Genomic DNA, 13,491 nt, shown 5'->3' with positions numbered 1-13,491 from the left:
GGTGCGTCACGTAAGTTTGTTGGGGATCGGAGGAGCTGCGTCCAGCGTCGAAAAAATGTCCCCATTCAATCCGTCCAGCCGCCCGCCTGTCGGATGAGCTTTCCCAGGCATGGCCGGGCCCAGCGTCGGCCTGGGATTGGCCCAGGGTTGCTTGCTCGCTGTTACTTCGCTAAATTTCTGGTTCCCGCCTGAATCCCGAGCGATCTACCATTCATTTGGCAGCGTCCAGCTCCGGGTTAAGCCGCCAAATCCCGCACTTCTACATTCAGGTCTTGGCAAATTTCCGGGCAACTTGAATCCTCTGCGTCCGTACAAAGCCTGGAAGCTTCGCCGCTCAAGAGACTCGGGTGGTGGAAAGACACCCGTTAGAACAACGAAGCATCTCGATAGTTCTACTGCGGAAAAGCATATATTTTGACTAATTGTAGTGACTCAAGAGCCCAATGTGAAAACCAGCACACCGAGTGACAAACCGAGTATATGGGTATCTTGAATATGTGAAGCCGTCATGTATGTACTGTACTGTAGACGGACACCCAAAAACAGCGGATTCAAACACTGAAGATTTCTTCATCCTAACAACTCAGAGAGCTTATTGGTCCTCGCCGCTGGCCAGTGCCGCCTGAACGACCGCCTCTGCCATCTTGCAGGCTTCCTTTAAAAGTTTCGTATTCTTCTTGCCGCCAGCTAGATCAGACTTTCGAACGACCTTCTTGAAAAAGTACTGCAGTCCTCTGGCCAGGTCAGGAGTCGCCTGAACCCCGCCAAACACTTTCGCGATGGTCTCCCCGGGGTTATCGCTGGTCTGGCACTCGAGAAGCACATTGACGAGCATAATCTCGACAAAGTCGCGCGTCTTCTTCTGAAGGTAGAGAAGGTTGAGGCGTTTTAGCACAGTCACCCCAAGACTGCTGCTGGAGATGAGGGCACCAAACATTTTGGCCGTGTTTACAATGCGCCTCAAATCCATAAGCTCGTCGTCCTCCTCGTCTTCTGCTTCGTCGTCTCCAAAGCCGGTCTCCCCCATCCTGCCAAACATCTTCCAGAGGCTGGCTTGGAACGCCCACCTGACCTCGCGCTGCTCCGCGCAGAGGCGCTTGGCGACCAGAGTGTAGTAAGGGTTATAGTGCTGCTCTGCACCAACACACCGGATGATGACGTTCGGGATCTCGCGCTGGCGCTCCTTGTTGAGCCGTAATTTGAGAATGCGGAAGTAAGCGTCCTGGTAATCCAGGGCTGACATGATGGAGACGAATATGGCACGTCGCACCTCGGTGTTCATGCCCTGCTCCCTGGCTAGCTCACCCAGATCTGGGCCTTGCTCAACGTCGTCGAGAAGGACTCTATCGTCCTCGCTATCGGCTTCCTCCACGTTCCTGGCCTTCTGGTCACCTTTCGGGTCCCCCGACCGGCCAGCCCAGCTAGCGCCGACAAGCCACCATTTGCCCTTCGTATCAGCATCGCGGATATCCTTGAGACCCACCCGCATAGGCTCGGTGGTCTTGACCTTTCTCGATTTAAGCTGGCCAAGCAGCTTCTTCATCCGCGTGATATGCTCCGAGATAACCGCCGTCGCGCCCACTCCAGCTTTCATCTTGTTGTTCTTTAAATCGGTGATAGTATCAATCATGAACTTCGTCCTGACCGTCAGATTCTTCTCACCCGCTTTTGCCACCGCTGGTGGAATGAGGGAGACGATATCCTTGAGCGCCATAGGGTCGTCTTGTCGGAGTGTAGGACCACACATGCGGACAATCCTGAGCAACAGCTCAGCATTGAGCTCCGAGAGATTCTCCAGGAGCATCCGAATGTAGTCGAATATCAGATTGGGCCCGATGAGCTGGAACGTGTAAAGTTCCGACATGAAAGTGATGAGGTTCGACGTCTGCTTTGGCACGTCTGGTCGCTCTAGAACAGCCAGCTTAGCCTCCTCGTAGTACTTATCGAAACCTTGCACCATATCCTGTATCAGCTGTCCCCCGAAGTCCGTCCCAAGTACCATATAGGCGGCTGTGGCGAAGCCGGCAGAGAGAATCAGGAGCGTGTCTGGTAAGCTCGTTGGTTCGCAAACCTGAATCAACAGCAGGTCCACCAGGGAAGAAGTGACGTGTTGCCGGGGGTGCTCTCTGTAAAGCTTTTCGACCTCCGTGATAATGGTCAGCAGGTTGGACTCTGTTATCCTGTTGACAAGGCCTTGAGTCTGTCGACGAATTCGCGCGGCCACTTCGGTCTCCGACCCGGATTCTTTGCGTAATGACGGAGGCACGTATTTCACCGGCTGACCTGTCGTCGGCGCGACATAGGGATTTTCGCGGACTCGTTTCTCTGGCTTCTCTGCGGTCTCTTCGTTCTCGGAATCGAAGCCTTCAAAATCGTCCTCGCTCGCACCCTGGTCTTCCTGGCCGGAATCAGCGCCCTCGAACCCCTCATCATCCAAGCCATCCAAATATTCATCAAACTGCTCCTCGTCCTCGTCCTCGTCCTCGTCCCAGTCAGATTGCGGTTTGCTTTGTGCGGCTGCCGCTGCTTCGGCCTTTCTCCGTTTCTGAGCCAACCAATCATCCGCCTCTGCCTTGCGCTTGCGCTTCTCTTGCTTCTCCTCGCTGAATCCGCTGCTCAGCCCTTCCAGCAGATCTCCCAAGCCGTCCTCCTTAAAGGACTTTGGCAGGGTCTTTCGATTCTTCAAGCCAAGCTTTCTTTCCAACTCCGCAATTTCCGCGTCATCTTGTGCGAGTTTTTCTTTCACCGCCCTCGACAGCTTCCGCTGTGGCGGTAAATCATCGACATCTTCCTCATACTCGTCGTCTCCAGTTTCATCCGCATCTTCGTCGTTAATTTCGGACCCCTCATCAAGCAAACCGTCAGAAAGAAGGGCATCGTCGTCAGAGTCGTGAGAGTCGTCAGTATCTCCAATGTCCTCCCCATCCTCCCCTAAGTCTGGACGCCGCTGTTTCATGGTATCTTTTGGGATCCCGCCGCCAGCAACTGTGTTCCCATATCCGGCATTCTGCGCTCGATGCGAAGCATTGGTGCTGCGATTGGAAGCCGCCCGCTCGGGGCGCGGATTTCGGCCAGCTGCAGTTCGATGGGCTCGCGATTGCTGTCTCTCGGCCTTGCGGCGCTCTTTTCTTGACGTCACACTCACTCTCCGGGCTCCGCGCTTCTGCCCAGGTCTCGGAGCTGTAGACATTTGAGTATAATGCCCAGTACGGTATCGCCCAAGATGGCCTCACTCACCTGAGGCACCGAGCTCCTTTAGGAGGTGGGCCGGGAGCGTTGGTCGTTTTATTGCTGGCAGGGGCATTGTCTTAACTCAATCTCTGTATGTATTGAACAGAGAAGCGAGATTTATATGGGTGCGGACCACTGTGTCCTTGACCATTTTCGTGGTCAATCATCGATCGGTCCCTTGGGAAACGTTCTGGAGCCTGAACTTTTCTTATCGATAGTTTGCTGTGGGGATTGACTTAACGTTACCTGCCTGGCGTGGAAATTTCCGCACCCTACGGCGTACACTTCCAGGTGCATACCGTACGGAACGCTCATCTTCGTATGTAAGGTAACACGTATGTGTTACGTACTGTTTCACAAGTATGTATAGTGCAAACTCTAAGAAGACAGTCACAGTGACTTGAGCAAGTTTCTCTGTCTCAATACACTTAAAATGAGTTAAAATTAAAAATAATCCGCTTACGAAATTGTAACCATTCAGAAATTGCAGCACTTTACCCCTCGACACCAACAGTTCGCGCCAATCGCAAAATTGGTGGATGGTATGGATGAAGTACTTCGCCCCTGTACGGATTACATTATGTATGTACCTGATGTATGATACCCACACACAGCTTGTCCGCCCTGGAGTTGCCCATGGTTAGTGGGTTCTCCCGCAAGCTACCCGTCTAGGTGGGGTGCGACGTTACTTCACTCGAACTCCCCATGTATCAATCATAACATTGACAATTGAAGACATAACTAACGACAAGATGGGCCACTTAACACACGATGAGGTAATTTTCATGACCGCAAACGGTGTTTTCATCGGCCATGCACTCATATGCTAACCAGCCCTTCAGTTCTTCAACCGATTAGCCGACATCTTCCACGCCCGCAAGGCCAAGGGCCACGGCGCCGTTTATTTGACTCAAAAACGACGTAAGGACCGCTTTCCTCCGTAATCATCCACCAAGCTTCTGACGCCTAGGCAGTATCATACAGCCAAACGTCAAAGAGCCCTTCAGAACAAGAAGAGAATCCCCTCGCGGACCTGCACCCCGCCCAGCCTCTCCCCATTCTTATCCGCGCCAGCAACGGCAAAGGCAAAGGGGACAGGGCGGCTAAAGTCAAGTTGTCAACGGTCGTGCAGCCTGACGAGCTGGAGGGGTTTTACTCGCGGTATGCTGAGGTTTGCAAGGCGGGCATGGCGGCCTTGAAGCCGAGGGACCGTACCAAGCGAAAGGCAAAGGCGAAGAAGAGGAAGGGCATGACGGCCACCTAAGATTCATGCTCCACGGGCTTGCCTAGTATTGAAGGTTCAGACCTCTTGGCGTTTGCTACGTACCTTTATGGCAAAACGTGTGCGCTTGAATGGGTGAGGGGGGAAAGGGACGGGGTGCTCTTGGGGCGTAGCGGCGAGAGGAATGGAGGTGTGACCCCCGCCTAAACTTGATGGAGATGAGGTTTAGTGTTCATGTTGGTCACTGTTCACTAGACATAAAGAGATCGGCCGGAACGAAGGTGGATGGGACGACCCTCGATTTCCGCTGCCAGAATCCCGAACATTTGTTCCAAGAGCAAGGGTGGTGAAGCAGAGTTCTAGCGCCGGAAGGTTCAGATTATGGGGCAGCCGTGCCAGTGTTGGAAATATCGAGGTTATATAAGACCGATGGCACCGTACGTGGCAAATAGCGCTATGTCGGTCTCGAGCATCATAGACTTCTTCCTGGAGCAAGCCGGGACAGAGGCGTCATTGAGATAGACCTTTGCAGCTCGCCGGCGCTCAACCTGTAGACTTTGGGAGCGTGATACCTGGCATGCAATAGCTCACCAGCTGTTTAGAGTTCACTCCATTTGTTCTCTCGTTACATACATGATCTCGAACTTTGGATGGCCGACAGCTCCTAGACCATGCTGCTAGATAAAAACTGCATTTTCTATCTGGAAAAAATTAAACGCCACCAACACGTGAGGATCTCAAGGCCTCGGCATCCATCAGACGCCAACATCCCGAACCTCGAGGCGCGGAACCATTTGCAGGACCGAGAGTAGGTAGAAGTCCAGTATTTGACAATCACCGTTTTCCAGCAACGGCATGTCGAGATGGACGTCGCAAAGGAAGCTGTCAAATCGTCAGGGGTATCATCTCAGGGTATCCGGGTGCCCACACAATATACCGCCGTCTAAATATACCAAGAAGCCAACACCAGTCACGCCTATACCACTTTCCGGAAAGATTGATCCCTACGCGTCTCCGAATGCGACTCACCAGAAGTCTGCCAGCCTGGCGCCACAATACCATTACCAGCAACACGCCTACCAGTACCCGACGCCCGTCCTCGAACGCCGCCGTCAACGGAAGAATCAGATGCTTATTCGACAATACATTCTAGGATCAACAGCCCCCGACTTCCCTGTCTGCGGTACCAAGTATGACGCAGAGCCCCGGCGTGTGAAACATTGCCCTGAACTTTTGCGATGGTGAGTTGCCGAACGCCGAGAACTAGAAAAGCGCTTCGGGGCGCCTTTGTCATCTCAGCGGACCTAAACTATCCTCCTCGAGAAACAAGCAGCCCGAGCAAGGGCCCCGGTACGGCGAGCAGCCCCGGATCATGGAGACGCAGCGCCGCTGGTCCCTTGCAGTATCAGGCGGTAAAAAAATAAAAAAATAGGAAATCATCAGAAACGCCGAAAAGCGCAAGGAAATGTAAGCGATCAACACCTGAGTATGCCGGGATACCGGAAAAAGACCGTCAGGTTCCCGGAACGGACGGACAGTTATTGTAGAGACGAGTAGCTTGCGAGTGCAAAGCAGCCGCCTGCCTTCCGACTACCTCGGTTGGCCGCTGTCAATGCCAGGGTGCTCAGCATCTGGTGTAATGGCGTGCAACTTGATGTCAGATCACCGCCTGTTCACATGATCTGATCCTGGGTGAGGCCGCCGTGAGGGTCGGTTTCCATGTTGTCACCGCCTCCCGGCGTGAGATACTTGACGTAGCTCAAGCCTAGAGGGCGACCGCCGTACTGGTATCCCTGGAATTTGGCAATGGCGGTCTCTGCGGTGTCGGCGTTGTCGAATCGGACAACACCACTGCCACGAGACCGGCCGCTTGGCTCGTACTGGATTTCGGCTTGCTCGACCTTGCCGATGGTAGAGAACAGTTCAACCAGATCATCGTTGCTAGTCGACCAGGGAAGCTAGAGGCAGGTGGTTAGGCCAAAGTTATGCGTAATGCGGTTTATGAACACGTGACAACAACTTACATTGCGGACGTGGATGGTGTCGGACTTCTCACCGCCGCCAGTGGCGTGATCAGTGAACGGGTTAGGGGGAACCGAGACGTTAGCAGCGTCGTAGACACCACCGACACCGGGCCCGCCATAGCCGCCGCGAGCGCCATAGCCAAACCCACCGCGACCGAAACCGCCGCGACCAAAACCGCCTCCAAAGCCGCCGCGTCCGCCAAAGCCGCCACGGCCATAGCCAGCGCCCATGGCAGGGCCTGCGAAGCGGTCTTCACGAACCTCGAGGATGCGGCCCTGCCAGTCGTATCCGTTAAACTGTTGGATAGCGTTGCGAGCGTCGTCAGGAGACTCGAAAACGACGATACCGGAACCCTTAGGTCTGCCATCAGGGCCGATGTGGACATCAGCGCGAATAACGGCGCCGGTACGAGCTGTCAGAGAGCCGTTAGTTGATAGAACAGAACCATACGTGGGAAGTCGCTGGCTATCTTCTTACCGGCCTGTCGGAAGAGGTCCTTCAGATCCTGCCAACCCACGTTGAAGGGCAACTAGTTCGGGCTGGTCAGTACCACACAACAGTCCAAGGGAGCTAGAAAGAAGGTAAGTAAGGGTGCGACAAACGTTGGAGACATAAAGCTGGCGGCCGCCGCCGCCAGCCATTCCGGGGTTAAAACCACCGTACGGACCACCGCCCATGCCGCCGCCAAAACCGCCGCGAGGGATACCGCCCGGAGGACCGAATCTGGGCTCGGCCTCGCGATCCTGCTCCGCATTAGCGTACTAGAGCGCACTAGGCCGTTTAGCCAGTATGCTCCTCACCTCTCGGACGTAGATCAATCTGCCCATTAGATTCTGGTTGCTGAGTGTTGCAACAGCTTGCTGCGCTTGCTCCCTGGTGGCATATTCCACAATTCTGCGCTTCGGGTCAGCGGACTGTCGTCGACAGTCGAGTGGTGGCGAGTTTAACTTACCCGCATCCCTAAAATCACCGCGGACAACGTCCCAACCCGTCAACCCAACATCCATCAAGGGACCAGAAGAATAAGAGCCACAAAAGAACCAGCCAAGTCACTCATAGGCGCCCACCTTCGACATTCCATTAGGAAGAAGCAACACGTCGGCATAGAGAACCTCTCCAGCTGTGGAGGACAATGTTAGCCACTCATAGCTGTGTTGCGCAGGACGGCCGTTCTTCGAAACCCACCCTGTCTCATGAAATCCTTGAGGTGGTGCCATTTGACATCGTACGACAGGTTGCCGACGTAGACTCGGCGGTCCTGCTGCGATGTTTCGCGAATATTGTTCATGACTTGTTCCCGGTGGGCCGAACGGTCCTCGTAAGATCGATTGGGCGCTCCACTGTATCCTGAACCAGTTCCTCCAGTGGGTGCACCCTGGCCAGTCATAGGAGACCTGCTTCTTCTCCGGGGCTGGCTGCGAGATCGATCACGCGGCGAATAAGATCGGCGAGTATTCGGGCTTCGTGAACGTCCCCTACGAGGCGAACGCGACCTTTCACGCTGTCATGTGTTAGCAAGATGAATGATGCGCAAAGTCCAAATCTGTTCCAAAGGGATTCGGCAGAAAGTAGAGCAAAGATAGGTATGACACCCTGCCTGCCTGGAGAGCTTGGTGGTGTGTTAGGACAGCTCGCTGGTCAATGAGGCCGCGCGGCGTATGGCGGGGGCCAACAATGGGCGATCGAAGCTCCGACCCATGCGATCGAGGAGATGTGGATACCGATTGCCCCCCGGCGAACGATGCCATCCTTGGCCGTTGAGCACGGCCCACATGAGCAGGAGCAATCCATCGCCAGAACGGCGAGCTGATGGTGAGAATCGGGAGGCAGACATGGAATCGACCCTCCCGCGAAGGTGACAGGATGAGTGCGAAGAAAAAAAGGGGAAAATAACTCACCGGTCGATAATTGTCTCCTGAATCGGCTGAAAGGAAAATGAAATGTTAGAGGGACGACCGAAAACAAAGAAGGGGAAAAGAAAAATCGGTGGGAGGGCCGGTGTAAGGTTGGAGGAGAGTAATGCGGGAGAGGAGGCGATTGAGAAGTGGCAATTTGAGGGACGTAGCACTTGGGTTGCTTCGGCGGGGGAAGTGGTGAACGAATCCAAGTGTGGATCGGGATGGGAAAGACATGCAGGGTGGGTAGGTAAGGAAGGCCGAGGGGAAGGGGTCTGCTTTGTGCGAAGGTACTTCGTACATGTAGGTCGCATATAGGAGGGGGAATGCAAGGCACTGCAGCAGCGCGCCGCTCCGTAAACGGGAGAGCGAGGCTTGACAAAGAGAAGAGGACCTCGGAGTCGCGCTGCCACTCGCCGGAGTGGTGTGTGTCTGTGTGAATCGACACAAAGTGCGAACCGGAAAGCTTGGGGGGTTACAAACGGTAGTCACACGTCATCGAGACATTGGAGGCTGGTCGCGACAACGGCTTTCCCAAGATTAACTGCCGCGAGAGAGGTTCGCGAGTATGTAGAGAGGAGAAAAGGACTTGGGGCAAAGCGTGTTTTGGATATGGGGGATGCAATTCGGCTTCGTACTTACCCATGGCTGTGAGGAAATCGAATTTTTTTTTCTTTGGCAGCTTAGCCGCTTGATCGAGCGAAAATTTCGGCGACGCGACGATTGGATGTTGATGGCGGGCGTCCGTCTAACTGCAGGTGCTCCTGGTTGGATATCTCCCGGTTCGGAATGGTGGGGGGTGCCGTAGCAGCTGAGGTAGCGGCTCGTAGCAGTACTGCGTATGTACTGGAGTTCGCGGAGCGGACCCAAAAGTCGGCTTCGGGCGAGCTAGGATCTCGGTCAGTTTCCAGCCAAGTTGGGCAGGTGTGCGTCTGTTCGAGTCGGATCTGGGAGGTTGAAGGCGCCCTACACGACCGAGACAGGGCGGTGGAACCAGAAAGGTCGTTCAAGGGGACGCCGCGAACGAGGCAGACTGGGAGTACCTACTGCGCACAGTGCTCAAGGCAACGGCGAGGGAGAGGGCAGCGCAAGAAATTTCCGTGCGGCGCTGTCTGACCACGGGCAAAGGCCAATACGGTTCGTGGGACCAAGGTCAGAGTAATTGAGCAAGGGTGAGCAGGGCAAGATGACAGGGAGAACGCGTCTGGGACAAGTGACCTGGACAAGGTAGGCGCCACAACGGTGCGACTGTCTTTTTGTGGGGTTCCTTGGCAAAGGAGGCGCAGACTGCCACGAATGGTACCGCGGGATTGAGACGTGAACGGTTCCAGGTTGGTTTGTCTACGCAGTATGATAGGGAAGCACACGAGTGTGTGGGCTGGGGGCTTGGTGACCTGACGGCGGATCTTTTCACGGGGTCGGCAAAACCAATTGGCCAGAGCAAACGGAATTAACCGCTGAAAGCATGGACCATGACCGCCAGGCCTCCATGTGGGAAACGGAGACCAGAACGGAACCCAATGATTTTATAACACTGCGAAGGGGTATTAGATATGGTGAGAATGGAGCAAGATCAATCTGCATTCTAAAATTGATTTTAAACTGCTATCATAAGACTGTAGAATGCTTATAGTGGGAAGAGAGCGTTTCGACTTTGCGCTCCCGTAATCTCCTTAGGCATAATTAGCTGTTTATTTATTAGTTAAACGACTTTCTTGTCTCTTCTTTATTTTGGGAAAGGAAGAGGAAGGGAAGGGAGGGGAAGACTTATAACTACGGAGTACTAGGTACTTAATTCGTCGGCACTGTAGTACGAGGCCCTGGGGCCTGTACTACGTACTCTTTGGTATATATAAATCAGTGTATAGGAGAGTTCGAACAGCGTTCGGCTACGTGAACGCTCTCGATGCGGCATCTTGGTCAAATATTCCTGCTGCTAATGATTAAGCAGAATCGGACTTTGCGTCTCTTAGCGTTCAATGTATAGCCTGCCGTTTTCATCAGGCCGCATCTATAAACACTTGCCCAAGACTCAATGATCTGCGTTGTGATGTCTCCGTATTCTTTGGGACCTGCTAAGAACCGGGGTGTTACCGCAACACTCCGTGTACGGATTGATTACTATACGTATACGGAATATATGTACTTGGTTACACGGTAGCACGCCCATCTGAAAGTGATCCGTAGGGACACATCGAAAAGTCCCCACAATAGCTCTGCCCAAGTTGCCCCATCCTGCAGTGTGATGGGACAAATCCGACAGCCCTGTTGAAGGCACAGATGGGGGCCCTGTGAGCTCGGCTAGGCGGCAAAGATCGGTGATGGCCTGCTCTATTAAACAGATACACAGACATACAGTACACAGGTATTAAGATATGTTAATTCACTCCTGAATCATGCTTCTCAGACGAAGGAATTGTAACACGCAAATAATGACGGCCAATCCGTTGCTCACGCTGTTCAGCCCCCAGATGGCAATGACCGTGATTGGCTTTCATGCTCGATGTCCGGGCGGATATTATCCATTTACAACAAAGCAACTTACCGTTTCTGCATTGAACGTGGGCAACGCGGGGGCGCGAGGCGCCCGGCTTGGTTCCCCTAGCCCTTTGCAGCATGGCCAACAATTGCCATCAACAACCGCTTTGAGGCATGAAGTGGATATAGTTGTCTGCTGTTATTGACGCTCGACCAACCAGAGCAGCAGCGAATAACCGGTCAATGCATGATAGAATTGGCTGATACAACGGCATATGCAAAGACCGAGAAAGGGTGACGAGACCAAAGAGGGGTCTCAACCGCCCCCGTCGGTAACGGAGGAGAGGAATGGAGCGACCCGGGAACCTCTTCCGTGCGGAACTATTATGACGAAAGTCGAAGAGAGGTGTAGCATCAATCGCGGGCCGTCGAAGTCCCCTTTGTCCATCCATTTTTATTTCCTGTCTAGATATGAGAGAGGGAGCAGATGGTGCAGAAAGGCCACAGTTGTTTTTGAAAGCAGCGGCATCCGCAAATGGAACTACAGCAATCTCTTTCAATCATGGTGACACTCAACCTCGGGTTCGGTCGCCACGGACGCGACCCCGGAATAGCCGGCGATCACGGGAGATGGGTCGATCTTGGGGCTTTCGGTATGCGTTCCAAAAAAAAAAAAAAAAAAAAAAAAAAAAAAAAAAAAAAAAAAAAACCCCGGGACTTTCCGCGGCCGCCGACCATCAGGTCAATTGGCTTCCTGCTCAGTAACACACTATGCTCCGTATGCTCCGTACCACGGCAAAGAACTAGGTTGATGGCACCTATCACAGGTGAAGTTGAGATGACCTTCTTGGTTTCTATTATTGCATCTGCGGCTTCGCTTGGTACACGCCATTGACCTGTCAAAGAACCAAATGCGAATTGATTGAAGACGGGCCTACTGAGAGCACTACTGGCAGGTTTAACTTCGAAGAGCTACTTGCAAATCTCAATCACTCGAAGATTGTAGCTGTTGCGGACAAACTCAAGATGACCAACCAACTGGCCCGGTACAGAGCCAGACACTTTTCAGGAAAGGTAACTATTGATTGTAATCCGTACCTACAAACGGTAGGCGATCACCTAAAGAATTTGACAGAGCCTAAGATCGTAACCTTATGTAAGGTACACTACGGTACATATTAATTGTATATACCTTACATACAGAGTAATCCATGCACCATAATCTGTACATCTTCCGTACATCTGTGGTAACGTACTGTGTATCCGCATTGTATGTACTATACGGATTACATTACACTGCTAACAATGCCCGATAGGGTGGTCCGAGTGGGACCATCGAGATATCCTAATCCAGCGAGAACGATCAGGAACGATTACACCGATCAAACACGTGTGAACCTGACGCGAGCGCATTCTGCCCGAGTTTGCTGCGAAGGTATCTCCATAAAAGAAACTAATTGTTTTTTGGAGTGAAGTGCCCGAATATGCCGCCTCCCTCCCTTTTCTGCTCTGCCGGGTCCGCGGCAACCCGGCGCGTTCTCTGCTCGGTCCGGCCAACCACCCTCTGCATGAGGGTGACCACAACACCAGCAGCGCGATCGATAGCCACCTACCCGGACTGCCCAAATCCGCAGCAACGACAAAAATTTTCCCAGCCCCGACCACGTGGCCCTCCGCCCAGTCTCCCAGCATCCAGCCGACGCTACCATTCTCGCGATCACCCCCCTCCGCCAGGTCCCTTCACGCTCGCCGAAGCTACCCTCCTGTCCGCGGCTTACACACATGTCCCCTCCCATGGGTTCACGCCCGAATCTCTCGCGCTCGGCGCGCGCGACGCCGGCCTGCTGGATATCAGCCCGTCAATCCTGCCGGACGGCGCGTTCAGCCTGATCCGCTGGCACCTCCATACCCAACGCACATCGCTTGCGGCCAAGGCACAACGTCTGGAGGCCGAGAATGGGTCGATGACGGTCGCGGACAAGGTGGAGGCACTGACGTGGGAAAGATTGAAGGGGAACGTGGAGGCGGGCGTTGTCCCGCGGTGGCAGGAGGTATGCCCTACTTTTTCAACTGCCCCTCCTCCTGCCTAGTCCAAACAAAAGTTCCGAAAGTGGCATTGACTGACCGCTTGTGCTTGTGCTGGTGAACGAGGCAGGCCCTCGCAATAATGGCGCAGCCGTCCTACGTTCCAACCTCGATCAAGGAGCTGGCGCAACTGGCCGACGAAATTGTCTACCTAGCCGGCGACGTGTCGGTCGACCCGTCGTGGTATACCAAACGTGCGTCGCTGTCGGCCATCTACGCCGCGGCCGAACTGTTCCAGACGACCGACCAGTCGCCCGAATTCCGCGAGACCCGAGCCTTCCTGCGTCGCCGGCTTGACGAGGCTGCCCAGGCCGGCGGGGCTGTGCGGTCGATTGGGGAGTGGATCGGATTCAATGCTGGCGCAGCGCTGAACGTCCTGCGCAGCAAGGGAGTTAGGATATAGGGTCGAACGGGTTCCTCTGTCTCTCGGTATGAAGAGGGGAGGAGACACGCGAATATTGTATTAGTATGGTTTTGGTGTGCTCAATCTGTATATTCCCTGGACTAGAGCGTGGAGGGTCATGATGTTCCAAAGACCTGTACAAGTAGCTCTAT

The 13,491-nt window shown here is 53.9% G+C and overlaps 4 protein-coding genes across 4 annotated transcripts; 2 read left to right on the top strand and 2 right to left on the bottom strand.

Moving 5' to 3' along the window:
- Nucleotides 1-472: 472 nt before the first annotated feature.
- On the bottom strand, nt 473-3,393 carry P884DRAFT_256684 (uncharacterized protein). The gene has a single exon (XM_069441076.1). It carries the CDS (start codon nt 3,188-3,190, stop codon nt 593-595), a length of 2,598 nt encoding a protein of 865 aa, XP_069299627.1. The 5' UTR covers nt 3,191-3,393; the 3' UTR covers nt 473-592.
- Nucleotides 3,394-3,899: 506 nt separating this feature from the next.
- Nucleotides 3,900-4,945, top strand: P884DRAFT_219212 (signal recognition particle, SRP14 subunit). Its single transcript, XM_069439402.1, has 3 exons — nt 3,900-4,007; nt 4,074-4,152; nt 4,206-4,945. The coding sequence occupies exons 1-3, from the start codon at nt 3,984-3,986 to the stop codon at nt 4,493-4,495; spliced, it is 393 nt and encodes a 130-aa protein (XP_069299626.1). The 5' UTR covers nt 3,900-3,983; the 3' UTR covers nt 4,496-4,945.
- A 1,181-nt stretch (nt 4,946-6,126) lies between these two features.
- P884DRAFT_194781 (uncharacterized protein) lies at nt 6,127-7,766 on the bottom strand (the record flags this gene model as incomplete). Its single annotated transcript, XM_069437857.1, has 7 exons — nt 6,127-6,411; nt 6,478-6,890; nt 6,956-7,007; nt 7,081-7,221; nt 7,279-7,372; nt 7,532-7,598; nt 7,664-7,766. The coding sequence occupies 7 exons, from the start codon at nt 7,764-7,766 to the stop codon at nt 6,127-6,129; spliced, it is 1,155 nt and encodes a 384-aa protein (XP_069299625.1).
- A 4,653-nt stretch (nt 7,767-12,419) lies between these two features.
- On the top strand, nt 12,420-13,339 carry P884DRAFT_195272 (COQ9-domain-containing protein; the record flags this gene model as incomplete). The annotated part of the gene is made up of 2 exons (XM_069437895.1): nt 12,420-12,902; nt 13,007-13,339. 2 exons carry the CDS (start codon nt 12,420-12,422, stop codon nt 13,337-13,339), a joined length of 816 nt encoding a protein of 271 aa, XP_069299624.1.
- Between the last annotated feature and the right edge of the window lie 152 nt (nt 13,340-13,491).

Source organism: Thermothelomyces heterothallicus (genome assembly GCF_042370625.1).
Source record: "Thermothelomyces heterothallicus CBS 202.75 unplaced genomic scaffold P884_scaffold_5, whole genome shotgun sequence".
NCBI lineage: Eukaryota > Fungi > Ascomycota > Sordariomycetes > Sordariales > Chaetomiaceae > Thermothelomyces > Thermothelomyces heterothallicus.
Note: the sequence above shows the minus strand (reverse complement) of the source record. Positions and strands in the feature narration are given on the sequence as shown.

Excerpts from the sequence above, each read along its gene's own strand:
- P884DRAFT_256684 (XM_069441076.1), bottom strand. The coding sequence starts at position 3,190 with ATGTCTACAGCTCCGAGACCTGGGCAGAAGCGCGGAGCCCGGAGAGTG.
- P884DRAFT_219212 (XM_069439402.1), top strand. The coding sequence starts at position 3,984 with ATGGGCCACTTAACACACGATGAG. Across the intron at positions 4,008-4,073 it reads GCCACTTAACACACGATGAG|TTCTTCAACCGATTAGCCGA; the intron begins GTAATTTTCATG and ends CCAGCCCTTCAG. Across the intron at positions 4,153-4,205 it reads TTATTTGACTCAAAAACGAC|TATCATACAGCCAAACGTCA; the intron begins GTAAGGACCGCT and ends ACGCCTAGGCAG.